This window comes from Grammomys surdaster, unplaced genomic scaffold, assembly GCF_004785775.1.
Source record: "Grammomys surdaster isolate TR1022 unplaced genomic scaffold, NIH_TR_1.0 126051, whole genome shotgun sequence".
In the NCBI taxonomy this organism is placed as follows: Eukaryota; Metazoa; Chordata; class Mammalia; order Rodentia; family Muridae; genus Grammomys; species Grammomys surdaster.
Window position 1 is genome coordinate 435,513 of NW_021620862.1, and position 27,807 is coordinate 463,319.

At 38.4% G+C, this 27,807-nt stretch overlaps 1 protein-coding gene across 2 annotated transcripts in view; it reads left to right on the forward strand.

The window, feature by feature from the left end:
- Window positions 1-27,807, forward strand: part of Fmn2 (formin 2) — a 339,367-nt gene that overhangs the window by 68,812 nt on the left and 242,748 nt on the right. For both annotated transcript variants that reach the window (XM_028755264.1, XM_028755265.1), the window contains exons 3-4: window positions 12,248-12,395; window positions 21,621-21,676. In XM_028755264.1, the coding sequence (XP_028611097.1) occupies window positions 12,248-12,395; window positions 21,621-21,676 (204 nt within the window). The remainder of the gene's footprint in view (window positions 1-12,247; window positions 12,396-21,620; window positions 21,677-27,807) is intronic.

A 27,807-nucleotide genomic window follows, 5' to 3' on the forward strand; every position in this document is an offset into this window, starting at 1 on the left:
TCCATGCATGACTACAATGGGCACAGACCCATCAGGAATGACTGTATGGGTCACTCCTCCAGGAGATGGACCATCTGCTGAGGTACTTGCAGAGGGTAGAAGAAATACAAAATGGATAGTATAGGAATGTAGTTATAAATATCAGCTAAGGCCATATGACCTTGAAGAAATGAGGACATTAGTCCTCTGTTGAATTTTGGTTAAGAATGCATGTGTACAGATATTTGTGTTTTCTTTCAATTTCTTTACCATATGTTGTAATATCAATAGAGAGACTATTAATAGTTATTATTTAAGTTTGAGATACTAAAAGGATGTTCTCAAGGGGGACATTGCTACCTATTCCAAATTTATGTGTTTATAGTTGTATGAGGGATAGTTATGTCATGTTAGGCATAATTATGATTTGGCTAAATATATAATGCATTTATGATTGTACATAGGATAGTTACATTCTGTTTCGGTGTTAGAATGACCTGGTTATTGTTTTCATGTGGAAGTCAATCATGACATAAGGACGTTTGCATCAAGTTGACAAGGAATATATTTGTGGTGGCTATTCTTGGTTTTCAACTTGATTATATCTGGAATGAACTATAATCCAGAAATGGAGGTTATATCTATGATCCAGATCTTGAGATTGAAAGACACAGGCTTTTCATCTAGATCTTGAGGGAGGGATGGCACAGGCCTCTAATCTAGTTGATGAGGCAGGAAGACACATCCTTAATCTGAGTCATACTTTCTGCTGGAAACCTATATAAGAACAGTAGAAAAAGGAAGGTTTTTGCTCTTTGCCTTCTTGCCCTTGCCTTCCTAGCACATCCATTTCTTCACTGGCATTGGAGCCTACTTCTTTGGGATTCCAGCCTATACCAAACACACCTAGCCTTGTAGAACTGAACAGCTACTGGATTCACAGCTACTCATTGTTGGATTAATTGGACTACAACCTATAAATTATTCCCATAAATTCTCTTCATATATAACAAAATACAACAGAAGCAGTTATGTCAATTATAATACTCATTTTTTCAAGGATACACACACACACACACACACACACACACATATATATATATATATATATACAGAGAGAGAGAGTGACAGAGAAAGAGAGATTAGTTTCCTGAGTTCTGTGACTCTAGAGAACCCTAGCTATCATAGTGACCATGGAAGAATCTTTGCACCCAGTCTGAGAGTTCAAAGCCACTGGGATAAGTAGAAAGTGAATTCTAATGCCATATTTAACGTACAAGCAGTTGTTCTTGGAGATTTACTGAGAGTATGAGGTATAGACCTATCAGTTGTCATGGTTTCTAGTTTGTAAGATTGGATGAGCATAGTTTATGTAGTAAGTATTCTTTATAACTCATATTCTAAATATTTTTAACTAACAGCTTGTAATTAGTTAGTCCATTTAAAAAACCCTCAAAACTGAGCCTAAAAAGGCTGATGGCTTAGTGGTTAAGAGTGCTTGCTATTCTTGCAGACAACCTGAGCTTGATTACCAGCACAAAAGTCAGATGGCCCAGAGTTCCCCGTAACTCGAGCCTAGGGGATCTGACTTCTTTCTGTGAACTCTGCAGACACTGCACTTACATGCACAGAAGTAAACACAGACAACAATACATAAATATACAAATAAAAGTAATAAGTATACAAATAAAATGTTTTGAAAATATCAACAACATAATAAACTGCAAAACAGACTGTCTGCTTACCCCAATTAGATAACTTTTAAATAATAGCTAAAATTGAGTTTCTATTAAAAAAGAAAGAATGAAAAATGAGAGGAAGAAAGAAACAAACAAAGAAAGAAATGTATGTGTATCTGAAAAGAGTCTCATGCAGAATGAAATATTGAAGCATATCAAAACCTGTCTTCAAACAGTTCTAAACTTGGAGACATTTATTTTAGAAAACATTAAAAAAAAAAGATGACCTGTTCCAAGCTGTGAGCATCTATAAAGCAGCTTCTCTTTGGTTAATCCTGGATGCTCATCTTGCATTTCCAGAGGGCGGGAGAGGGAGGTGATGCTGTGTCAGGAAGATTTGTTTGCAGTGATGTGGGAGACAGTAATGTTCGTCTCTGAAACAGACAACTTTGTTTCATGAGAGAGACTTTGGTTTTTCAGGACCTAGCTGTATGACTAGAGATAGAACAGTAGGAGATACAAATGACTGTGTGGTCATCAAGCTCCCTGCAAAGTAGGATTCATTTCTCAGGATTTGCCTCCAGAAATGATAAAACAAATTTTGAACAGCAATTTGGGATTCATTCATCTGTTGGTTAGTGGGAATCATAGAGGTGTGAGGTACGTTAGGTTAATAGATATATACATTAACTGCCTAAGTAATACACAAGAAAAACATGAGGAAAATAAGGTCAATACATACAATAAGATTTGTTTTCCTTTTGCAGTGCTGGGCATGGAGCACAGGTCTTATGCCTGCTAGAAAAGCATTCTACTAATGAACTACCACTTCGGTTCTCTGAAATTCACTTATTTTGAGGCACGAGAGATGGCTTAGTCCTTAAAAGTGCTTATTTTTCCTTCAATTCTTTCCCTAACTCTTTCATATGGATCTCTAACCTCAGTCCAATGCTTGGCTGTGGGTGTCTGCATTTGTCTCAATCAGCTGATAGGTAGACCTTCTCAGAGAATAGCCATCTCTCTGAGAACACTTATCTCCTGTCTGCAAGCACAATGAAACAGCAGTAAGGATTGACATTCGCCCATGGAATGAACCCCAAGTTGAGCTGGTCACTGGTCAGCCATTCCTTCATTCTCTGAAGGGGGCAGGCAGCATTTAGGATATAAATAAATAAAATAGTATCAGTAATAATAATAATTAATAACAAAGAGTGCTTATTGTTTTACCATAGGGTCTGAATTGGGTTCCTAGCACCCCCCTTGAGGTGGACATGACTGCCTGTACCTCTCAGCTCTAGGGATCCAATACCTTCTTCTGGCCTCTGTGGGAACCTGAACACACAACTGTGCATACACATCACAGATTCACACACACACACATAAAAGAAATATTTAAAATTAACTTAGTTTTAATTACATATGTAGAAACCTGGAAAATGAAAAGTAATTTTTTCCTTGAGTGATAAAAGGAATTTATACATTATTTATTAGATAAAGCATCTTTTTCCTACAATAAAATGAAACTTTTTTCTGAAGATATATATATATATATATATATATATATATATATATATATATATATATATATATATATATACTGGTTTTTTGAGACAGGGTTTTTCTGTGTAGCCCTGGCTGTCCTGGAACTCACTCTGTAGACCAGGCTGGCCTTGAACTCAGAAATCCACCTGCCTCTACCTACCTCCCAAGTTCTGGGATTAAAGGTGTGTGCCACCACTGTCCAACATTACCTGTATTTTTAACCTAAAATATTATGCCACAGTTAATATGGCAGAAAAGTGATGTTTAGGTTTGTTTTTCTTTCCTGAGAATTAAAAATGTATGTGGGCAGGGCTTCAATTTCATAGTAACTGTTATTTGGTTAATGATTTCTTTGAAATGTCATAGGAAACCAACTTTTGCCATATGATGGATTATGATGATTTATTTTTACTTCTTTTCAAAATATTGTAATAGAAACCTCTCAAACTTCAAATCAGGGATGCTTGAAGATAGGATGAGGAAATTAGTAAATGAGCATAATTACTACTAACTGTGTTCGCCAATGTTTATCAAACCTGTACAGTGTATCAAGGTACTATGGTGTGCAGAACTCATTTCTATTCTGTGTGGAGCTCAGTCAGTAAGTTGTGCTTGCTGCATGATCATGCAGGCCAAAGTCTGGATACCTGGCAGCTTTGTAAATAGCTAAATGGAGCAGTGTGTACTTGTAACCCTAGAGAGACAGTGTTTTCCCTGAGCTGTCTAGTCCAATCAACGAGCTTCAGCTTTAGAGAGAGACTCTGTCTCAACAAATAAAATGAGGACCAATATAGGACGACACTTGACATCGCCCTCTGATCCTTACATGCATGGACACACATGTGGGCATGGACATGCACACTCAAACAGATACACAGATGGACACACAACAACAGCAATATCATCAACATCATCAACATCATCATCATCGTCATCCCTCTCTTCCCAAGTCTCATTCACCTACTTGAAAGCTTTTTAAGTCTCAATCAGATTTTGTGTGGATGCATTTCTGACTCAGATTATTAATCTTCCATTCAGTGCCTGAATGAGCGAGCAATCCTTACTTCTAAATCCCTAATGTTACTGTATCATTTGTCACCAATAACCTCAGGTGACTGATTACCATTGCGTTCCTTCCATTTGTTTCATATGCTTCATGACTGGTGTAGGCAAGTTCCTATGAGCGACATCTCTATGTGCAGATTCTTCTTAATCCTGGAATACATGGAGTTGTTTTCAATGATATCCTTGTCTGTTTTTCTATAACTGGACTTGTGAAATAAACTAGAAGATATTGCTGCTTCTTTGACTATTGGGGGAGGGTAGGAATTGTGGAGAACTCTTTTGTTTATTAAACATTTGATATTTTTAATTCAGTAGTGAAGTCATGAGGTCCTGGGCTTTCCTTTGATGGAAAACTTGTTTATTCTCAGTATCCATCATTGGTTAGTTAAGATTATCTACTTCATCGTTCAGAATTTGCATTTCTTATAGGCCAGAAAATTTCTTGGCAGATTATTCTCATTAGTATCCAGTGAGTCTTTGTAATGCCCATGTTTCCTGTTTCAGTTTTCATTTCATTTGTGTTTTCCTTCTTTTAGTTGTTTTGGCTCTTGGTTTGTCAATTTTGTTTAGAGGAACCATTTTCATCTTGCTGATCCACAAGGACATCTATATATTAATTGTTGTATATACTTTTGTATATGTTTTGTATGCATGTTTATGTGTGTACATGGACGTGCATGTTGTGCTGTGGTACAAGTGTGGTGGTCAGAGGACAACTGGCTGCTTTTTGAAATTCCCTTGTGCCATACAGCTTTTGGGGTTCGAATTCAGGTCTTTATGTTTATAAGTAAGCATAAGCTTTTACCCAGTGAGCCAGCTCCTCACCCTGTGTGTATATCATCTACTTGTAGTTATCCAACATTCCCAACCCTACCTATTGAAAAAATTTTCCTCTATATTTATATTTATTTATTCTGCATATATAACCATATATGTAAAATATATTTACATATTTTCCATATATATTTACTCATCTCATATTCACACATTCTTAATCTTTAGTGTTCTTTTTTTGCTAATTATGGATTGAATTTCCTTTAGTTGTTATAGTTTCAGGAGATGCACTGATAGGTTGTTCATCTGAGATCTTTCTAAGTTTTAAACATAGACATTCATTGCTATAAAGTGCTCGCATTGTAGCTTTTACTCCATTACATAGGTTTTGATTTATTGAGTTTTCTTTTTTTTCCTTTTTTATTGGATATTTTATTTATTTACATTTCAGATGTCAACTCCTTTCTCCATTTCTCCTACCTAGAACCCCCATCCCATCTCCCCTCCTCCTTTTTGCTTTTATATCATTTTAAACATGCATGTATTGAGGTCAGTTCTAAGTTGAGGGTCTCACAATACAATAGATACAAATAGTCAAGGAACAAACAAGACAATAAACACAAATAGTCAAAGAACAGCAAGGCATTAAACACAATTTCATGAACATTTTCATAATCTTTGTTTCTAAGGGCTTATCAGGGTGATCTAAGTATCTGAGCCGACTTCCATGTCCTAGCCCAAAGTCATATTCATGTCTGAAGCATACTTCCTGTTCTAGCCTAAAATTCAGATTCCTGCCTGAAATTACTCCTTTTTTCTAGTCTAATATCAGATTCCTGCCTGAAGCCTACTTCCTTCCCTTTGCCATTGTCATATTCCTGCCAAGCAGCCCATTTCCTTGTCCTTGGCCTATGTCAGATGCTTGCCAAGCAGCCCCAAAGGCTCTCCAAGTCTCCTCGTGTTTTATTTCATTAACAAGACTGAACCTGTCTTAGGTTGTTCAGACAAGAATGCCTTCCTTACCCTTCATGGAATATGCATTATCCAAAGCAATGCACTTCTCTCTTAGCTTGATAAAGCTTTGTGCAGAATCTTACCAGTCCTTGGCTTGCCAGCCTGTTAATTTAATAACTCTGTCTGGGGGTCCATTTTCAGGTTCAAGCCTTGTACTTTGGCTGCAAACATATTGAGGTTGTTAGAGACAAACTTTAACATGATGGACAGGAATAAAAGTATTCCCTGGACAAAAAGGGCTAGAATGAGCAAGCTATATTTGCCATTCTTGAAGCTTGAAATACTGACCTCAGGCCATGGGTAATTTTATCAGCAGTATCTACTTCATGAACAGTCAGCAGAGCAGCATGCTTTAAATTCATAAGCTCACTATGCAAAGTTAAAACATCCAGAGAGGTGTTAGAATTATGCCAAATACACTGCAAATGTCTTTAAACTTTTTTCTAATTATAATGACTACCACTGTAAATTTTAGAACTAACATGCATCCAATGATATTTGGGATGACACTCGAGATAGGTCCTTACCCTTAAACTCTGAACCTCCTTCCAATAATTTGATTATGATAAAGAACTTCAAACCATTTTTTCAGATGCCTATCTAAATCCTCTTTTATATTCAACACATTAGTAACATTTTTGGCTAAATCTTTAACAAAAGTAGCTGTCTTAACTTCTTGTGTCAAAGTAATTGCAGAAGCAGTGGAGCTAGCAATTAATGTAATTAAAGCTGTAATACTAGCAATAATCAAGCTCATGACCCTTTGCTTCTCCTTAAAGCCTGCCTCTTGCAAGCTATTTTTAGAACACTAAGGTTCTGTGATATTCAGGTCACTAAAACAAAAGCTTGTTGATAGACCTCCATAACTGACATGCTGGATTTCAAAACACAAACACAATTAGAAGATGTACAATCAATGCAACTTACATTAAATACTGTAGAAGAAACAAAAATATCTTTAACTTGACAATTAAAAGAGCCTTAACACATGTGCTAACACCTGTTTGAAATCCAGATACTGCTCCAACTTTTGTCTATTGCTAACATAACATCATAGAGAACTGCAGCTAACTTCCATATATGTCTCTGAAAATGTCCAGAATGAGACTTCCAAATGAAGACTGTTACTTCCAATATTGGATTGATTTCTAGACCAGTCCATGAATAAGTCTGAATAACTGGTTACATTTAAGAACAATACAAGAGTCATTATAACTTCTCTTTTTGATTCTCTGTTCAACAAGTTCTAAAAACTTGAGGCAGGGCAGCTTGTTCCATCATGGATATAGGTAAGCAATAGTGGGTCAATAACATATGTCCAATACAGCTTCCCAGTCACCATTGTCAGGACACTTAGCAAGCTCACAAGACAGTATCATTCTTTGTCTTGGCATCAGTATATCTCATCTTTTCCTCTGGCAGCCACCATGCTCCTTCAGCTTCCTGAGGAAAAAAGACAAACATGCCCTCTTCCCCATATTAAATACCTTATCTGGATCATGCCTTATGCCAGTAAGAAGATCCTTCCATTTCACCTAAGCATAAGTATGCCTGGTTGTCGAGTGCCATAGATACTCAACAGAAAGTTTCTTGGCGTTCAATTTTTTTAAAAAAATAAAAATAAAAAATAAAAAATAAAAAAAAATACGATTTAAATAAAGTTGTGGTGTACAGAGGTACATCTCCCTTTTTTATTTTATGAAGATATTGTTTTAAAGTTCCATGGGCCCATTCACAGTCTCTTGTTCTTGACAATTATAAGGAATTCCCATAATATGGAATGTTAAATTGCTACTAAAGAGTCTCAAATATTCAACTGCCATAGCCAGTTCCATTATTTGTTTGTTTTTCTTCTTTTTAGTATTGGACATTTTATCTATATTTCAGATGTTAACCCCTTTCCCCATTCTCTACTCTCAGAAACCCCTTAACCCATCCTCCCTCTTCCTATTTCTATGAGGATGTGCCCCCACCCACTCACCTACTCCCACCTCCCCTCCCTCAATTTTCTCCTCATTGGGGCATCCAGCGTTCAAGTGACCAAGACCCTCCTCTCCCACTGATGTCCAACAAGTCCAATCTCCTCTACAAATACAGCTAGAGACATGGGTCACTCCATGTGGGTTCCTAGGCTAGCTGTTTAGACCTAGGGAGCTCTAGTTGGTTAGTATTGTAGCTCTCTGCATGGTGCCACAAACCTCTTCAACTCCTTCAGTCTTCTCTCTAACTCCTCCACTGGAAACCCTGTGGTCAGTGTGATGGTTAGCTGTGAGCATCCATTTCTGTATATGTTAGGCTCTGGCAGAGCCTCTCAGGAGACAGGTATATTAAGACCCTGTCAACATACACTTCCAGACATCCACAACAGTGTTCACATATGGTGATTGCACCTGGTTTGGATTCCCAGTTGGGACACTCTCTGGGCAGTCCCTCCTCTAGTCTCTGCTCCATACACTGTCTCACATTTGCTCCTGTGAATATTTTGTCAATCCTTCTAAGAAGGACTGAAGCACACACACTTTGGTCTTTCTTTTTCTTGAGCTTCATGTGGTCTGTGAGTTATGCTTTGGGTATTGTGAAATTTAGGGCTAATATCCACTTATCAATGAGTGCATACCATGTGTGTTCTTTTGTGATTGGGTTACCTCACTCAAGATGATATTTTCTAGTTCCATCCATTTGCCTAAAAATTTCATGAATTCATTGTTTTTAATAGCTGAGGAATACTCTGTGAGATCATGTAAGTATAGCTTGGTTCCTGGTCAAGCACAGGCCTCGAACTGCGGATCCTAATGTGTATGTGTTCAGGCATGCCCCCAGACTCCAGGCTCCTGACAGGAGGCCCCCCTTCCTCCGAAGACCTCCATTGATCTGTGCCTTTTGGTCACGTAGGACAACGCCCCTACCAGCCCCTCCACAGGTAGAGGATTGACTACAGGCCTCAGTCTCAAGAGATTTCCATATTAATGAGATACCTGAAGGCCAGAGGCCATAGCCAACTACTCATTCCTTCTTAGACCCTCCTCCTTACCTATTAAACTCAGGTCTGCCCTGAGTTTTGGGGGTTGGGGAGGAGGGCAGCCAGATCCATCTACTTTTCGCCATGAGAATAAACACTTCAAAACCATGGACTTCCTCGTGTCTTTGGGGCCCTGCTATGGGGAACCATGGAGAAGGCCTTTAACTAATCTGCCTAATCTCCCACTGAGGGCTTCTCTATGTTCTTGCCATGGAGGCCACCAATTCAACCAAGCTAGCTGATCTGAGCCTTGATCCAGCCAAGTGAGTGCCATACTAAGTCTCAACCCACTGGGTGCTGTCGGGGCTTCCCTCCCCCTCATTCCTCTCAGGTGTGGGTCAGCCCCATATGCACCCACTTCTCTGTTCCTCCGAGGCTCTCAGCAGCGTCTGGGAGCCCGAGGACATAGAACACCAGCCTCCAGGTCAGCCATCGGCCCAGAGACCACCACTCAAAAGCCCTGCCCCACGGGACCTCAGACTGAGTGAGATCTCCCAGTGCTTTGGTGGAGCCCCTCAGTGTCTCCGCCAAGTGGAATGAATTCAGTCAAAATTCCCATACCTTTGCTTCCTGGAGCTGCAGTTCCAGTGGCCTAGGGCAGCGGACACATGGGAACCACAACTCAACCCAACAGGACCCATGCCTGCCCACGTACAAGCTAACCACTCCACAATACTCCATTGTTTAAATGTACCACATTTTCTGTATCCATCCCTCTGTTGAAGGACATCTGGGTTCTTTCCAGCTTCTGGCTATTATAAGTAAGGCTGCTATGAACATAGTGGAGCATGTGCCTGTGTTATATGTTGGAGCATATTCTGGGTATATGCCTAGGAGTGGTATAGCTGGATCCTCAGGTAATGCTATGTCCAATTTTCTGAGGAACCACCACACTGCTTTCCAAAGTGGTTGCACCATCTTGCAGTCCCACCAACAATGGAGGAGTGTTCCTCTTTCTCCACACCCTCGCCAGCATCTACTATCACCTGAGTTTTTAATCTTAGCCATTCTGACTGGTGTGAGATGGAATCTCAGGGTTGTTTTGATTTGCATTTCCCTGAAGACTAAGGATACTGAACATTTTTTTAGGTGCTTCTCGGCCATTCCAGTTTCCTCAGTTGAAAATTCTTTGTTAAGCTCTATACCCCATTTTTAAATAGGGTTATTTGGTTGTCTGGAGTCTAATTTCTTGAGTTCTTTGTATATATTGGATATTAGCCCTCTATCAGATGTAGGATTGGTAAAGATCTTTTCCCAATTTGTTGGTTGTCGTTTTGTCCTATTGACAGTGTCCTTTGTATCCTTGGTTTCTGTTGCTTATGTTCTTGAGCTTGCCTTTCACCATCTGGTTATTTCTAGTGCTACCTGCAGTCAGTGTCTCTGACTGGAGCCTGTTTGTCCTGTTATTTTGGTTCTGTCAGAACTCCTCAGAGTCCACCTGCCTCTGTGATTCTGTGATTCTGAGATCATGGTTGTGATAGCTCCTGGGAGTCAGGCTGCTTCTGGGATCCTAAACTCTGGTGTGCTCAAGCTCCTAAGATCCTGTGATCCTATTATACTATGTTCCTGTGTGTGTTAGAGCTCCTGGGAGTCTAGCCTCTTCTAGATTTTCGGGGATTGGATGCAGAGCTGGCACCCTAGGACTGCTCAAAGCACAGGTATGGATTGGAAGGGTCCTATGTCACTGGACTTGAGGGAGTTCCTGGGTCTCTGAGGGTCCCAAATTACTCCCTGTTTTTCTTGGGGGGGCATGTCTCACCTACACTCCTGGTGGTGTTTTTGAGCTCCTAGGAGTCCAGCCTTCTCTGGGTTTTGGGGGATTAGGTGTACAACTGATGTCTTAGGACTGCTCCAGGTGCAGGCGCAGACCAGAAGGATCTCATGCCACTGGCCTGTGCTTGAGTTTTCATTTAAAAAATTATGCTTTAAATATTTTCTTATTTTGTGGTGTGTGTTGGGGTGGGGGTAGGGTCACCTGAATACCTTATCTTAAGTGTGGTGGTTAAAGGACATGTTGCTGGAGTCTGTTTTCTCCTTCTACCATATAACTCTGGCTGGGCTGGAACTATGTAGACTATTCTCACCTTGAATTTTAATAGAGTTGCTCTTGCCTCTGACTCCCAAATGCTAGAATTAAAGGTGTGCAGTACCATGAATAGCACAAGGCATATTTTGATACTGGACTACTTTATGGATTCTTAACCTAATATATAAATTCTAGAATCATCTATCCATGAGAAACTCATTTATTTTATAATCTCGTCTTGGTGGTTGTGATATATTTTCCCTGGAGTCTACATTCATTTCTACTGTGTGTCTTTTGCTTTGGTTTAGTCAATGCTAACCAAAATATGGCATGGAAGTGAGTGTGCCCCAGCAAAGAAAAAGCCACAAAGGAATCTAGTGAATGTATGTATAGGTAAATGCATCTTATTGGGACTGATATTGTCCTAAAGCCCTAATGATTAGTTTTGAGGTGTTCGTAAGCCTCCATGAGCACTGTCTAGTTTGTCTCCTGGCCTGAGGCGTACACAGGAGACTTCTCATTTTGTCCACAGTATATGGCCACACCTGGAAAAGCCTCCCTTTGCTTTAAGAGTCAAATATAAGAGTCTTACTCTAAGCAGGTTCACTTACTTTTCCAGTCCATTCTTACAGTTTTAACCTAGAAACCAAACTAAGCCACTATTATTTTCTTTGTGGTGTCCAAATACAGACTGTTCTCTGAATTTCCCACAAGTGTATAAACAGTTCGTAATGGGACATCTCAGAATGGTGATACATACTGGTAGTTTCAAGTGATGGAGAAACTAAGAGGAAGGATGGCTTGAGTCCAGGAGTTCAGTGCTAATGTGGTCAATAGTGATAGAAACCCTTCCTAAAAAATTAAAACCAAAGTGAGCCAAATGCAAATCAACAAAGATAAAGAGAAATCACATTATGATGGGTTAGAAATGCATTTTCAGGACATTGTGTAACTCAGCATCTGGTCTCTCTTATCTAGTAGTTCAATGTAATGTGCCTTGCTCCAAGTAGACAGACCTAAGGAAGATGCTATTTTAATGTTTTAGATGTATCTACATAGCTCTCTGTTTTCACATTTTGTAATATGTTATCTGCTTATTTTTATGATTGAATTATTAATATTTCCATTTAAATACCTTTTTAAATATAGCAAGATCAACTTTATACCTGGGCTGCGGTTCATCAACCCACACATTCAATGGATTACAGTGAAGGGCAGTTTCCCAGGAGAGAACCATCCATGTGGCCACCATCCAAGCTTCCTGATGAAGAGCCCACTCCCAAAGATGTTGACACAGGTAGGATATGGGACAGCTAGTTTCTCAAAATTATGTGATGTAATGTGGTTTGTAGTCTTTGCAGGTACTTTTTTTCCTCCCCATATCTCCTGATGACAACCTATTAAAATCAATGGGAAGCCTGAGACACTGAAAGTTCTTATGGCTCTGTCCAAAGCTGCTGGGGTTAGAAAGTAGAAGAGTATCAGATACACTGGGATTCTCCATTAGTATCTACAGTTACTGAAGTTTGAGAACCATTGTCTACAGACATAATCCATCAGCAGGTTGAAAGTCTACATTCTGTTTAGCCTAAGAGAACCTAAAAAAGACATTTTTCTCCTTTATCTCTGAACTTCATTGCTTAAAGTTTTCTTTGTACTTAGAAAACTTTTCTTTACCTATAGAGATAACTGGAGAAGGAAAATAAGAACATACATTTTCTTAAATTTCACTTTAAAATAATTGTGCAATATTCCAATGTGATCTACTTTTTCTGAAAAAAAAATCTTTAGCTTCCTTTTTAGTCTTAAACTATTTTGTTTCATTTGCTAGGAAGACTATTTGATGCTGGAATCAGTGTTATGTGCAGAAATTGACTAGAATGATGATCACTTAGGAGATTCCAGGTTCTCTTGAAGGACTAAGTCCCATCTCCTGACAGTATAAGTGAAGACTAAATAGAACAGTGTTCTTTCTCACAGTCCACTTTACTGCACATCTTCACAAGTGATACAATGGGTTTCAGAGCTGAGAACTTGACTACCTGGACTGCCTTAGCAAAAAAGAAATGGCTGTAGAAGCTTAATTTTGGCTTGTTATGAAAGGGCAAAATAAAAGACTCTGCACTACATCAGCTTTGTGATATTAGGCAAGTATCAAACTGCTGTATTCATTTCCTCACCTATGAAGTGTTAATGAGAATAGCATCCACTGTGAGGCATGATGTTGTGTAGTGCCTGTGCTCGTGTAAAGCCTTAGAGTGAAAAATAGACTGTAAGAGCCAATGGAAGTCTTTGAGCTCATTGTTATGACCGTCATTAAAGTTATTTTCTGTTATTATCTCCTCATGAGTTTTCTTTAAAACTAATTATGTTAATGGTTTTCCAGGCTTCTGTCTACATTTTTGTACAGAGTTCTTACCTCTTGTTTTTTTCTGTTTCTTGGCAAATGTATTTTGCTATTTATTCTTTCTAACAGTGTAGCAAATGGAAGCTAAGTAGTACTCCACATGTTCTTTTTAAAATGTTCTGTGTTGTAGAGAAACTGCTTGCTATTCACTAGTTGGCATATAATCCAAAAAATAAAATAAAAGCATAAGCATTCAAGAGAATATTAAAAAAATTATTTCACAGAAGACTCTGTTTACTACAACATTCACAGACAGTGGTTGATCAAGAGTCAAGGAAGAATTCCACACATTAAATCCTTCAGAGAAAAAAGACAGTTTTAACAAGACAGTGCATGAAAAGCCAACATGTGAATGTAGATATTTTTAGTTTCTAAAAGGGAAGGACTCATACTATGGTCCTTACTATAGTATGTCCATACTATTGTCACACTAAAAGTCATACTCATACTATTGACTTTAGTTTCTAAAAGGGAAGTAAAGATTTTTATCGTATATGATTGTCTTTATGCTCAAAATGCCATTGGCTGAAATTCATAAGTACAGGTGCAATTGTTTTAAGCAATTTTTTTTTGAGGGAGATAGAACCCTTGAAACAATGGCTTCTGTCCTTTCCTTCATTTGCATCATTAGTTGGCATAATATTTTGATGCCCCTACCATGTTTTCAACTTTTCTGGTTGAATTGCTAACATTTTCTGTAATATTTGGCAATACTTTAGAAGCATTGTCCATCTTTGGGTTACTGGAGGAGCACTTGGCTGAGAATGAGTTGAAAGTGGTCACCTGAATCTTACTTTGAAAAGGATGCCTTTGGGGCCAAATGATGACTTACTTGGCTTCTTTATAAATTAACACAGCTTGCAAAGTGCCTGAGCAAGTAATTTTAATACAATAACTTTTTTCCTTTTAAACTGTGCATTTATGAAGAAGACAATAGAGGTTTGTAGAAAGTAGTTTAAACCACCAATCTGTGTTTTTCTAATTGATCTGATTTCTACTGCAGCCACTGAGCATTGTTTTGTCAAAAGCATTTTAATGTTGCTTTTCAACTCTTACTATGTTACATTCACTTTGAAAAACATAAGGGGCATTCTCATTTTCAAGAAACCATACCACTTGCCCTCTTTCTGTCAGTCAAATGTAAGAATGAGTAGCCAGTATCACAGAAAACACTATGAATGTGTTATATCACTTGTGAGCTTTAATAGCATGTCTATCATTAGTTGTAAACTATTTACATATGCCCAGCAGGTAGTTACATATTATTGTGTAGTGCTAAATGCAACATGTGGCAATTTTAAAGCTTTATTGCTTTTTGAAGAAAACAATCTTGCACACTATTTATTTATTTATTTATTTATTCATCTGTTTTGATGGGGGCGAGGATCCTTTTTCTTCTGCATGTTAAAAATGACTGTTAATTCTTATGTACAACTAATTCAGATTTGTTCTTCCAGCTCTTCAGGTTTTCTCATGTGCTCTAAGTTTTCCACAGTCACTTTTATAAACAAGCTTCCTGCAACCTTCCTCTCTTTAGCAAAACAGTAACATTTCCTTATCTGAATTTTTAGTACTGAGGCCAAAATGAAGCCTGATACCTCTCCTCAACAGTGAAAGGCCAGATTCCAATTATTCTTTTCTTCTTTCTTCCTCTTGTGCTGTTGGTATGGTCTGGGAAGGAAAGATCTAGTCTATAATCTGACCTTGTGAAGACTGCAGGAGGCGTCAGAAGCATCAATTCTGGGTGGAAAAGAAGTGAGGGCATGGTATGACCAAGTTCTATTGGTAGATGGAAGCATCATCAGGAAGCGAGCCTATTCATGTCTTGCCTTTCTCATGTCTCTCCTCATTTCCACTTTTCATCCCTTCTATTTTTTTTCCTCCACAGCTCATTTGAATATTTTTCTTTTGCTAATTTTGTACTTTATAGTTATAGGTGCTGTAGTGGTTAGCTTTCATCATTTTTAAATGTATTTAAAGATCCTCTAGGGTTTGGTAGTATAACTATTAAAAAAGTTTGTTTCTTCATATCCAAATGGCATTGGGGTATAACCTCTAAGGAAAAGATGTTGATGGGAAGTTTTATAAGTGAAGTTGGAAGAACTATCTATTCCAACCCAGAAACCCAGCAAGCATAAAAAAATAATCACAGCAATATATTTCCAAAATATACATGAATCCTCAGTTACTGTTTCTAAACATATAAAGTGGTTGAAATTCTAAATAAATATATCAAAGGTCTCCTTGTAAAAATCAACAAACTTAAAAGCCATAAAAATCAACAAAACTAAATAGGATAAGCATGAATACAATGAGAAACCAATCTAGGACCTGGGTAAAGATGTTTGCAATGTAGGAGAGAAGGTTAAAAATGTGACAGAGACATTCAGTAAGGACATTGAGATCAAAACAATAACAACAAACAAATAAACAAACTCAACCAAACAAAATAACTGTAGGAAATGAAGTAGATAAACAAAAATCATGGTGCAGTGCATTACTAGATCAGTCAGAAGAAAAACAGGAGTGATAAGACCAAGTCAAGGAAGTGTAACATTTCAATATCAACAAATAAAAAAGAGGACTAGAACCTCTAGGCTTTCAGGAACTCTGGGCCCTGTTAAAGACACATACTTAAAAAGTAAAACAAAGAGACGAGATCAAAACCGCTAGACATGAAAAGTATATCCAGGGATAATACAGGGGAAACTTCCCAGATCTATGGAAAGAAATGGACATCTAGGCACAATAAGAAGTTAGTGCCCCAAATTAACATGGCTGAAAAGAATCTCTCTACAACATGCTATTAGATAAATACAATGATCGGAGAACAAAAAAATACCATTACAATGTATAAGACAAAATATCCAAATCTCAAAGAAATATGCATTAGATTAACCAAAGCTGAAGGGTTTTGCAACTCCATAAGAACAACAATATCGACCAACCAGACCCCCCAAAGCTCCCAGGGACTAAACCACCAACCAAGGACTGTACATGGAAGAGGAGGAAACCCATGGTTCCAGCTTGACAAGTAGCAGAGGGTTGCCTTATCAGGCATCAATGGGAGGGGAGTCCCTTGGTCCTGTGGAGGTTTGATGACCCAGCATAGGGGAATGCTAGGGTGCTGAGGTGGGAGTGGGTGGGTGGGTGAGCATTCTCATAGAGGCAGTGGGAGGGGAAGGGAATAGGGGGGTTGCTGAGGGAAACTGGGAAGGGTAATAACATTTGAAATGTAAATGAATAAAATAACCAATAAAAAAAGAATAACCAAAAGCCAGGAAAAAATTGAATTCAATTATTTAGTTCAAGCTGTGAAAGCAAATAACTACCAGTCAATTGAGATTATTACATCCCACAAAGTTATCCTTTAAAATCAATGGAAACCTTGTAAGATATATAAAAATTAATGCAATTTGTGACTACTAATCCAACATTGCAGGATATACATAAAGGAATGTTGCATGGTGATGATGAAGAAAATGGTCTCAATCATAACAGCATAGGAGATAATAAATTGTAAAAGGCAAGCAGATGAACAAAGGAGAAGTAAGAAAGAATAAGATTGATCCAACTCAGTTAAAAATCAAACCTCTAATTTGAGGACATTTGAAGGGAAATAACAAATATACTAGAATAAACCAGTAAAACAAACAAACTAATTATGAGAATCAGCAAACCCGTCTTGATAATAAATGTAAATGGACTTAGTTCTCCAGGTAAAAGACAGAGAATGTAGATTGAATTAAAAAGAATGAAAACTTCAACTGTTTTGTTGTCATTATTTTGTTGTTGTTGTTGTTGACAGAAATAAACTTCACTGGCAAATAATAAAGAAGTTGGAAGTTAAAAGGATGGGAAACTACAAAATATGTCTAGCTGTTCCCAGGTCACTTGAAGCCATAATAAGTCAAGGTGAAAAGGTAACTACATATTAGTAAAGGGAACAACGACAAATTGTAAACTTTGATGCCCTAAATTTCATAAGAGAGTAACTAAAGGATCAAACAGGGCCAGATACAATAAGAGTGTTTTACATTAACACCCCAGTGCCATCAATGAAATGATGATCTAGACAAACTCCAGCAAAGAGATAAATTATATCTTAAATTAGATGGCCTTAATAGACATCTAAAGAATTTGACAGCTGAAGAAGATAAACTATTTTCAGCATCTTGTGACATGTTATCTATAGTCTATCATACCTTAGTTTTCAAAGCCCAAATCTTAGCAAGTAAAAATAGTTGTAACAAGTTATTGTATGCTATCAAGCTATTATATTAAACTGGAAACCATTTGCAACAGAAAATTTGAACACTAGTGCATGAACATAGAGCAATATACTTCTGAATGATCATATTTGAAAAGAATCAAGAAATTTAAACAAAATTGAAATAAACCAAGCCATCCAGTCAGTCGATGGGCCTATCAGTTGAATAACATTTAAAAATAGGATATATAGATGAAAAAAAAATCTAGAGCTATAGAGAGATACACATGAAACTATTTATTACTCAGTTTCTTCCCAATCAGAATGGCAAACTTAATGAAAACAAAAATTAATAAATAGTAGTAAAGCTGTAGGAAGATTAGAAACATTATACACTGTAGTGTGAATGTAATGCATAAAAGCCCCGCCACTATGGACAGTACTGTGATGACTACTCAAATTCCTACAGACAGAACTTCTATGTGATCTAGTTCTACTATCACTGGGTGTACATCAAAATGGATCAAAGTCAGCATAACACAGACATAAGTGTATATCCACATCTAGTGCTGTGATGTTATCAATAGCCATGATGAGAGGCCAGGTTAGATGAGCCTCAATAGTTGAGTGAATAGAGAAAATGTGATATATTCAGAATGATGTTTTATTTATTTATATAAAGAAGAATGAAAAGTTGTGCTTCGTAGTGAATGAAGGGAGGCAGAGATCATGGGAGGCAGACACTAGACTCAAGACAAGCATTACATGTTTTCACTCATACACGAAATCTACATTTAATGTATATGATAAATGTATACATATTTGGTGGCATAAAAGAAGATGGGGAAATGCCTATTGAAAGGAGAAGTACTGTTGATGAGGGACAAGGCTGAATGACACTTTTGTTATCTGTGACTGTTTCTTTTTTCCTTCTGGCCCCTTCTTTTTCTTATTTTTCTCTCTCTTCTAGCATTTTCCTTCTTTTCCATATTTATACCACATTGTAATGTTGGCTGTTCTAATTTATTTTTGCTTTATTTCTCAGTGGAGTTATTTCATTTGTACTTTGCATCTGACCCCCTTAGATTCCTGTATCCTAGCTTGTGATTTTGCAGACAATTTTGAGATATGAATTTTTTTCTTTGATGTTTTAATGCAGTTTCAACAAAAGGGATGAATAAAAGGATGGAGACAGAGGGAGGATGAACATGATCTAGGTAGCCGCTGAGTAAGAGGGAAGCTGAGGAGCTGAGTGTAGAGGTTCACATCATCCCACTGATAATTATCCTAATAAACAGTTTCCTGAGAGTTCAGGTGAACTCACTTGTTAGCATTGACCACCTGAGCCTGGAAGCTGGCTTTTGTGGACAGTTTGTCAGGTGAAAAATTAGAGGGAGGAAGGGAGAGAGAGAGAGAGAGAGAAATAGAGGAGGAGCTAGTAATCCTTGTGTACATCTCTAATGTGGAAACAAACACAAAATCCTGGAGGATAAGTAGATCTGTTTGCTCTTATTGTACTTTTTAAGTAGAAAGAAGAAAAGATTCTTTCTTCCATGTCTTCTAACCCAAAGCTTGGCTGTGGGACTCTATTTGAGAGGAAGTGCAGAAGATAGAAAGCATATTTGGCTCTGCTTTATTAACTGTTGATTAGCTTTCTAGCAAAAGATCTCTGTTCAAATGGAGATGAGTCTGGTGTCAAGTTCAACACAAGGAGAATACCTACCTTTGATTAGCCTGCTGAAAATAATGTTGTCTGGGACAATGGTTTCATTTTAAAGGCACCTGCTTATATTCTAACTGCCTCCCTTCCTGCCCCTGTCCAGATGTTGTCGAGTAACTGTTTCATGCTATTTTCTGGTTTTTGTTTTTAAAGATACAATTATAGATGAAGTTCAGGAAATAGCTAGACAGAAGACTGATCTATGCTACCTCTTAAGGAAACTTACGCTTCTCTAACAAGGTTACCCCACTTCTTCTTTTCTTTTAATGGTGGCACTGTTTTTGACTTGATACAATGCTTCATTTGTTTTTATTCTTATATTCACTCTGGACTATTTTAACTGTTGGCAAGCACTGTTCTATATTATAACAGGAGGATATATCTGACAAAAGTACTTGCTTCCATGGGGTGAATGTTGTGGTGGAATATATTACTTAGTTTCATTATTATAATAAAAGGGCCTGATAAAATCTAATTAAAGGATTGAAAAAAAACTATTTTGGTTCATGATTTCAAAGGTTTCTACTTTTGGAAACTTGGTTCCATGATTTTAAATCTGTGGTGAGGCAGAGCATTGTGGGTAGGTGGGGAAAGGGGATCCATGGTGAATCAGAGCATTTTAACAACTGGGAAACAGAGAAAGGTGATGGATAGGATCCTTTAAGGGATGATCAAAGTGACCTGCTCTGCCTCATCTTCTAAAGTTCTCTCAATAACATTACCAGCTTGAAGTCAAAGCCTTGAAAATATAAGTCTTTGGGGAAACTTCTTACTTCAAAAAGATAAGGTGGAGTAATAGATAAGTAGCAAAAAGGTGACCTATGGAATGTAGGGTGTGAGGACCTATCCTATAGAACATGAAAGAGCTGGGGATCAGGGAGTCCTGGGGCTGTATGAGGACACAATTATAACAGAGTACACAGGGAGGTATGAACAAAATTCTGAATAGGGTCCCAGCAATCAAGGAAAGATGACATTGCAAATATCAGGAAGCTGGAGACAACAGCCCCTGTGATGTATGAGGTTCTGTGGAAGGGTGGAAGGGTGGAAGGGTGGAAGGGTGGAAGGGTAGAAGGGTGGAAGCGTGGAAGGGTGGAAGGGTGGAAGGGTGGAAGGGTGGAAGGGTAGAAGGGTGGAAGGGTGGATGTTTCATCTTAGAAGATGATCATGAAGGCAGGACGACAGTGGCAAAGGTGGGTATTTACAGAGATGAGAATATTAGGCAGATGACACAAGGCTGGAGAGCCTGGAGGTGGTGATTCTTATCTGGGTACAAAGAAAACTTTAAATGCAGCTTCAAATGCATTATGCTTTTCAAACTCTGTATAGTATTCTTTGTATCACCACTGAGTGCATCAGTTACGACACTGACTAACAGCGACTGCACTATGCTATTTGCAATGTCTAATATATACAGCTGTCCCAAATAGACAAAAGACAAACTCCTACATTCATCTTACCTAGGAATGGGCTGCACCTCCCAGACATGCAGAGGATGGATGAAAGTTTTTATGTTTATATTCCTAAATTTTCACATCAGCTTCACTTAGAAGATATTGCCCTGTAGCTTAAACAGCAACAGCAACAGCAACAACAACAACAACAACAACAACAACAACTGAATCTCTAGACTTGTTTATCCTAATGTATTTCCAGTATGACAAATTTGTCATACCATAGGATCTCCAATGGCTAGGAAGACTGAAGGCAAACAATCCCTTCAGAATCCATTCTTACTCCTGCCTCTTGGTGGCAGTATTTGTCATCCCTCACTAAAATCAGAACTAAATTTGTCAGTATTTAAAGTCTTTAAAATCTTGTGCTTCAAGACTGAGGAGGTTCTACTATGTATGATCTTTCACTAAGTGACTAATACAGTTAAACACTTCAAGCAGGGACTTTTGGGGAGAAATAAAGAACAATTGAGAAAAATCGTTAAGACTGGCATGTAGAACAGAGCACAGATGTTCTCCTATTTGAAAGTAGCAAACAACCCAAGTGTCATCATGTGTTTATGGAAAGCAGTCATATTCTCATGTTGTGCTAATTAAACTGGAAAAAAGGCTGAATATTCTTGCTACATACTGTGAAAGATATATATCTAGCGGAAGTTTTAGCTTTTAACTGAGGAAATGGGAAGTTTTGTTCTTTAAGGTATTGACTGTCCTCTTCCTTTCCAATCCAGAACCTCAATCCTCTATTTTGGAAAGCCCGAAAAAATGCTCACACGATGTCCAGCAGGTAAGAGGATATTATTAGGTCGGCAAATCTCCCTTTCTGTTGTTCACCTTAAAACAGTGACAGAATTGTGATTGACATTTCTCTGCACAGATGGCTGGGCTGCCCTTGTATTAGCTCACAGGGGAAATGTTTGTTTTCATTTATAGTTTGCAATTCAATTTAGCCTTCCAGTAGAACCGAGCTTTGAAGATCCATATTATTCTATATTGAACCAGAGGGTTGGTGCCAGCATTTACTGTCTGCAGTGAAACTCCAGGCCACCTCAGAAAATATTTGTGCTGTGATGTGTCTGAGCACATCCCAGGGGTATTCTTTAAAATGATTTTGGTACTGCCTGGCTGATATCTAGTAAGCTACCTTTCCATAGTGCTGTGTTTGGGAACAAGGCCTCTGTGCATAGTTGGCAAGGACTGTGTTATTGAGCAGTTACAACTCTTAAATTTGAGTGAGGATTGAATATTTGATGGTATCTTTTCAGACTCTTTCATCTATTGCTACCTATATCTGTAATCCTTGTCCCATGGAGGCAGAGACAGATAGAGCCTGGAAACTCACTGGCATAGACTAATTGGTGTTCCATGAGAGACCTGAAAGAAGGGAAAGAGGAATTAAGGAAAACATCTGATGTTGACTTATTGACCCTATATGCATGCACCTGCGCACACATGCTCTACACATGTGCAATCATTCACATACACCCAGAAATAAAGAATTGAAAATCCAGAAAAGAAACATTTTATAGAGCATTGACTGTGGATAGCGGTTACTTTTTTGGGTGTATAAGGAACTGTTGAACTTATTTGTAATTATTCCCAACTATGCTTTTAAGAATGGTTTCATACTGCATGAGAACATAAGCTGGTCTACATTGTATGCTAACAGAAATGAGATGCGTTCTGTTCTAGGGAGTCTGGCTTATGGAAGAGGAGAGGAAACTCAAACTTTAAACCAATCGGTTTCTAGGTAATGTGTATTGGCATATGTAAATTCTATAGGACACGGTGTTCTCCCATCTGAACTCAAGAATGGCTGACATTTGAGAAATCATCAAAGCGAAGACAAGACTCTGTTTTAATGGTTACATTAAAGTTCTGTTCCTCCTGGAAGTGAGATGAGGCTGTGAGATTAGCTCAGAACTGAACAATCTCCAGGTTCTCTGCAAAATACCAGCTAGAGGAGCTATTGTTGTGTAGTCTATTTACAGTTCAATCTCTTCTTGAGGACAGAGTAATAATAGCTTTCCTAGATTACTGGTTTTTTTGTTTTTTGTTTTTTTGTCTGAGGAGAGACCTGTATTGACCTGGGTGCATTAGAAATGCCTGGTGGGCTCAGCCTGTGGTTATTTAATTAGCTTTAATAACTCGTTTATGGTGAACCAGAGAAAGAAAGCTAAAATGATGGAAACGGAATAGTAAAACTGGGAATGGCAAACAAACTCTCCCATTGAAGCTGGAGATATGCATGAGAATATTTAAGAACATTTGCTGCTCTTTGCAGAGGACCTAGGCTGAGTACTTAGGTACTTATTCTTTGACCTATGTAGTTCTTGCCATAATACTTTAAATATCTACCATGTTTTCCCTTTTACTGATGAAATGATATTTGGAGGCAGTAAAAGCATCTCCCATAAAGCTACAAGAACTATAACATGTAAGCTGAGGGCTCTGGTGACTATTTTGTATCATCTCATTGCAAAACCACTGGATGAATGAAAAGAGAAACTCATTGTAAAAGTTAGTCTATTATTTTTAAACTACACCTTTTATGAGAGTTGGATGTCTATAATAGAGACAGAGAAGTCTATTATTTCACTTTGTCTCTAACTTTTGAAGTTTTACTGTAACTTTGATGTGTTAAATTGTATTTATTAATTGTGGGAACTTAACATTTTTTGTGGATGAAACCCTTTGTAGTTTGCATCTTGGTCACTAGAGGGCAGCTCTACACCTCTGTAAATTACCAAGACAGCAGGAAAGGACCACTCCTGACCAGTTGTGTGTGGGTGATATTCAGAAGTGTTTGCTAGCTCATCCTGTGTTGCTACATTATTCTGTGACTAGAAGAGGGAGGGAATATTCAGGGCTATTTACCCAGTCCTGTTGCCTTCCTTACATGTGTTCAAGTGTATCCCACTTCCCTAGAAACAGCATACCACCACTTAAGCTCTTTTGCAGTGTGAACATTTGTATACTGGTACTTAAGGGAAAAGACAGTGTTAAAAGAGAACGTTTCCCCTTTAACAAGTGTGGTATTTAAGCTACAATGTAAATAGGAAACCCCTTTACATCCTGTAGCATAGAAACAGGTTAACATAAATTATTTTCTCTAAAAACTCTTGCTTTGACTTCCATATTTGTGTATGAGCACCCACATGTTTGCAAGCATTGACAGAGGCCAGAAGAGGTCATTGCATTTCTTGGAGTTAGAGTTACAGGTGCTTGTGTGCTGCATGAGGTTGGGGCTGGGAACTGTACTCTCTACCACTGAAGGAATAGCATGTTAACCGCTGTATCACTGAGCCCCACCTTCCCAGTTTTACCCTTTTTTCCCCCTTTTTGAAATTCTAAACAGAACTTTTATTTTGCAATATTTTCCTAAACCTCTTAACTGCTTTCTAATGTAAATATGCAATTTGAATAAAATAATTTTTGAAAACTCTAGCATTTGGTAAAATTGATAATAACAGCCAATTAAAAATTAGATTACTACCAGCTAATATTTGTTAATTATGACTTCATAAGGTTTGTATTTAGAACCAGTACCAGTGATGAATGAATGACTACAGTAAAACTAGGGTAAGAAAAATGGGTCTAAAGATGAGGAGAACTAATTCAGAAAGCATGGGCCAGTTACCCATCAGGCCCAGCTCAGTTTGTGATTGTTTTAGGTGCTTAGTAAACATGTTAGCAGTGTCCCAGGAGGTGCAGGTAGTTAGGAAGAATAGAAGGACAGATACTCCCTGTCAGAGATGCAGACACAAAACTGGAAACTCTGGAGAGAGAATTTACCATACCATGTACCAGGAAAGACACAATTTTTCTGGAAAGAATATTTTTGTTTTGTGGATACTCCAGGGGAATCAGTGTAGGGTATTTTAACATTAGAAAAAAAAGGAGATACTATTTCGGTTTTTGCCATTTTGGACCAAGTCTGACTGTGTACCACAGTTTAGCCTGCAGTTAACTCACTATGTAGATCAGGCTGGCCTCAGACCTGTAAAGATCCATTTATGGCTGCCTCTTAAGTGATTAAAGGTGTATATTCCCCCTGTCCAGCTCCCGTGTATTGGTTTTAAAAAATGAGAAGCAATCAACATCTGGGAAGCAGTTAGAATGTGCATTTAGGATAGGGAGAAAGAAATGGTTGCCACATAGTATCTTGTTTTCCTCCAGAGTGATGAGGGTTTAGGGCTACACTAAAGCCAAGAGCTTTGCTCTGTTGAGATTTAGATGGTGTAAAATCAGTGTATGCCATGCAACATTTATACGGGAGACAGGGCACAAAGTGGAGGAAGCTAATCTGATGGAATAGTAATTAAGGAGAATGCTTTGCTAATTAAAGGATGCTTTTCCCATGATTAAACATCTCCCAATCTGCTGTGTACTAGGACACTTATAGGAGACAGAAAAAAAAAGTAAAGACTTTTATACTGTAATATAAAATATACCCCTTCATGTAAACATATCTACTGGTGTTGTCTTTGTTCGGGTCCTGCTTAGGCCGCCATGTGGATGAGACTATATGAGTGTACTTTTGCTGATATTCCGAAGAGATGAATTCTCAAAGCCCATTTCCAGTTCCTCTAGCTCTCGTATCTTTCTGCTAAGACTGTTGAGCATTAGTTGCAGGAGTTGTGTTACAGATGAATCAGTTGTTGCTCAGCATCCTTAAGTCGACTGTCCTCTGCACTTGATTGGTTGTGGTTTTCTGTAATGATTTCCATCTGCTGTGAGATGTTTCCTGGATGACGGGCGAGACCTACACTTATCTGTGGGCATAAAAGGACAAATACTTAGATGGTAGTTAGGAATTATGCTGGTTTAATAAAGTGAGAGTTTCATTTCACTTTCAAAACATAAGAATAATGTACATACATATATATGTATATATATATACATATATATATATATTTATTAAAAGAAGAACAACAACAAAAGCAAGTAGTCATTTCAGCTATAGGATAGGATCTTTTCCTTATAGCTACAAACCAACCTACAAGGTACAGTGTAACTGCCAAGATAATTAATGTGTATGGTAGAGTATTGGAGTAATTAAAGGAATGAAAAGTTGTAGAGAGACCGTAAATTTAGAAAAATCGTTTCTGTGGAAGGTAATTTCCTGATCAACTTAATTTGCATGAGTGCAAGAAGAAGAGCATTTGGATAGAGAAGACGAGTAGAGATGCAGAACTGGAAGTGAACTTGGCATTAGGCTGACTATCGTCCAGATGACCTGACAGGCCGCTTATCTTACTCCTCCTATGGAGACTTGACCTTTGCTGGTGGCCTATGGCCCACTGCATGCACCTGGGCAATGATTGAGCCAGACCCCATTGTTATCTGGAGTATAGCCACAGTCTCCTTATGGATCCCCTTATTTCCCATCTTGACCCCTTTTAATCTTTTCCTGCAAGCTGCCCCGGAGTTATCTTTCTGAAAACACAAAATTGTTTACCCCTGATATCTACTTAGACTTATTCAAGAACCGTTCACTGTGTCTCTAAAAGGTTTCAGCCTGCGAGTTTGACATTCGGTTTCCCTTCTGCCTTTGCTCTCTTGGCCTTATCTCTCACTGTCTTCTCTCCAGATTCAGCTTGGTCAGGGGAGAAGTAAGTCATTTCCTCAGGACTCCACTATCCTTCACATCTTCCATCTCTCATGTACCCTCAAATGTCCTTTTATAAAATGGACATGAGCATCCTTAGTCCACTTAAATTGTTCCATCTTGACTGCCTCTTACAAACTGTGTGAAAAGCCTCATGCTCCAGAGCCTTTTGGAGTCCTTAAACTGTAACTAACTATTGTGCCCATGCCTTCTGGTTGGAATCATTGGACTTATATACAGGGATTGAGCCTTATAAAGATAATTCTGTCTGTATTTTGTTTTGTCTCCTCAGTATCTAACAAAGTGGTGGATTGATGGAATCCAAAGAAATGTTTGATGAATGAGTCAATACATGATGACCATGCTGATGAGATGGGGCAAAGGGCATGTCTTTGAGCAGATGTAGAAAATTTACTCACAGAGGATTTGGGCTGTGGCACTGTTGTCTTGAGCACAAATCCCAGTTTTTCTAGCATTAGCTGGAGAACAGTCAGAGTGAAGCAGAAGCAGACACTGATGAAGATGTGAGGAACAGTTTTTCGTCAGTGGCAATGACTACAGTAGGGGAATTCCACTGGGAACTGAAGTCAACTTAGGATTGCACAGAGATGAATGAGTTTTTTAAAGGAAAGAAGGAATAACAAGGGGGAAGGGATGAGACGAGGCTTGGGAAAGTCCAGGAGAGAACAGGACAAGGGTGCTTCACTGCTTATGAGAGCTTAGGTTTGTCTTGTCTGCTCGCTGGCAATGACAGAAGCTGGGATTCCATCCCTGTTTTACAGTTCAAGAGATGGAGCCTTATCTTTAGTTGCTCCTGAAACAGATAAAAGATTTTGGCAATCTTGTATTTTCTTACACAGTCACACTAAGGGAGAGCATAGAGTCAGTCTAAGGATGTGGCCTTGAGACATCTTTGTGTTTGGTCAAACATTTTTAAAACAAGGCTGAAGCCTTGGAGGAACCTGGTTTCAGTTTGGTTGAGAGACAATCTTTGTTTGACCTTGTCTTATTTTGTTTCCGATGCTTCAGAAAACTGAAGGTCATGAAATGGGTAGTTTGTGGGAGCCAGACATTTCTTTAGTTCACAGGGATGGAGGCAGGAATGTACAAGGGTGTAGCTCTTTCATGTCTCGGTGGCCTTCTCACTTACGACAGCAGGGAGTGGCCATACATGGTGAGGGGGAGCTGAAATTGCCAGTCTAGACTTCTCTTCATTTCATAAAGCCACTGATGCACTGCACTCTGGTGACAACAGCCAGTCTTATTTAACCACCAAAGCATCAACTCCGAGTGCCATCCACTACTTG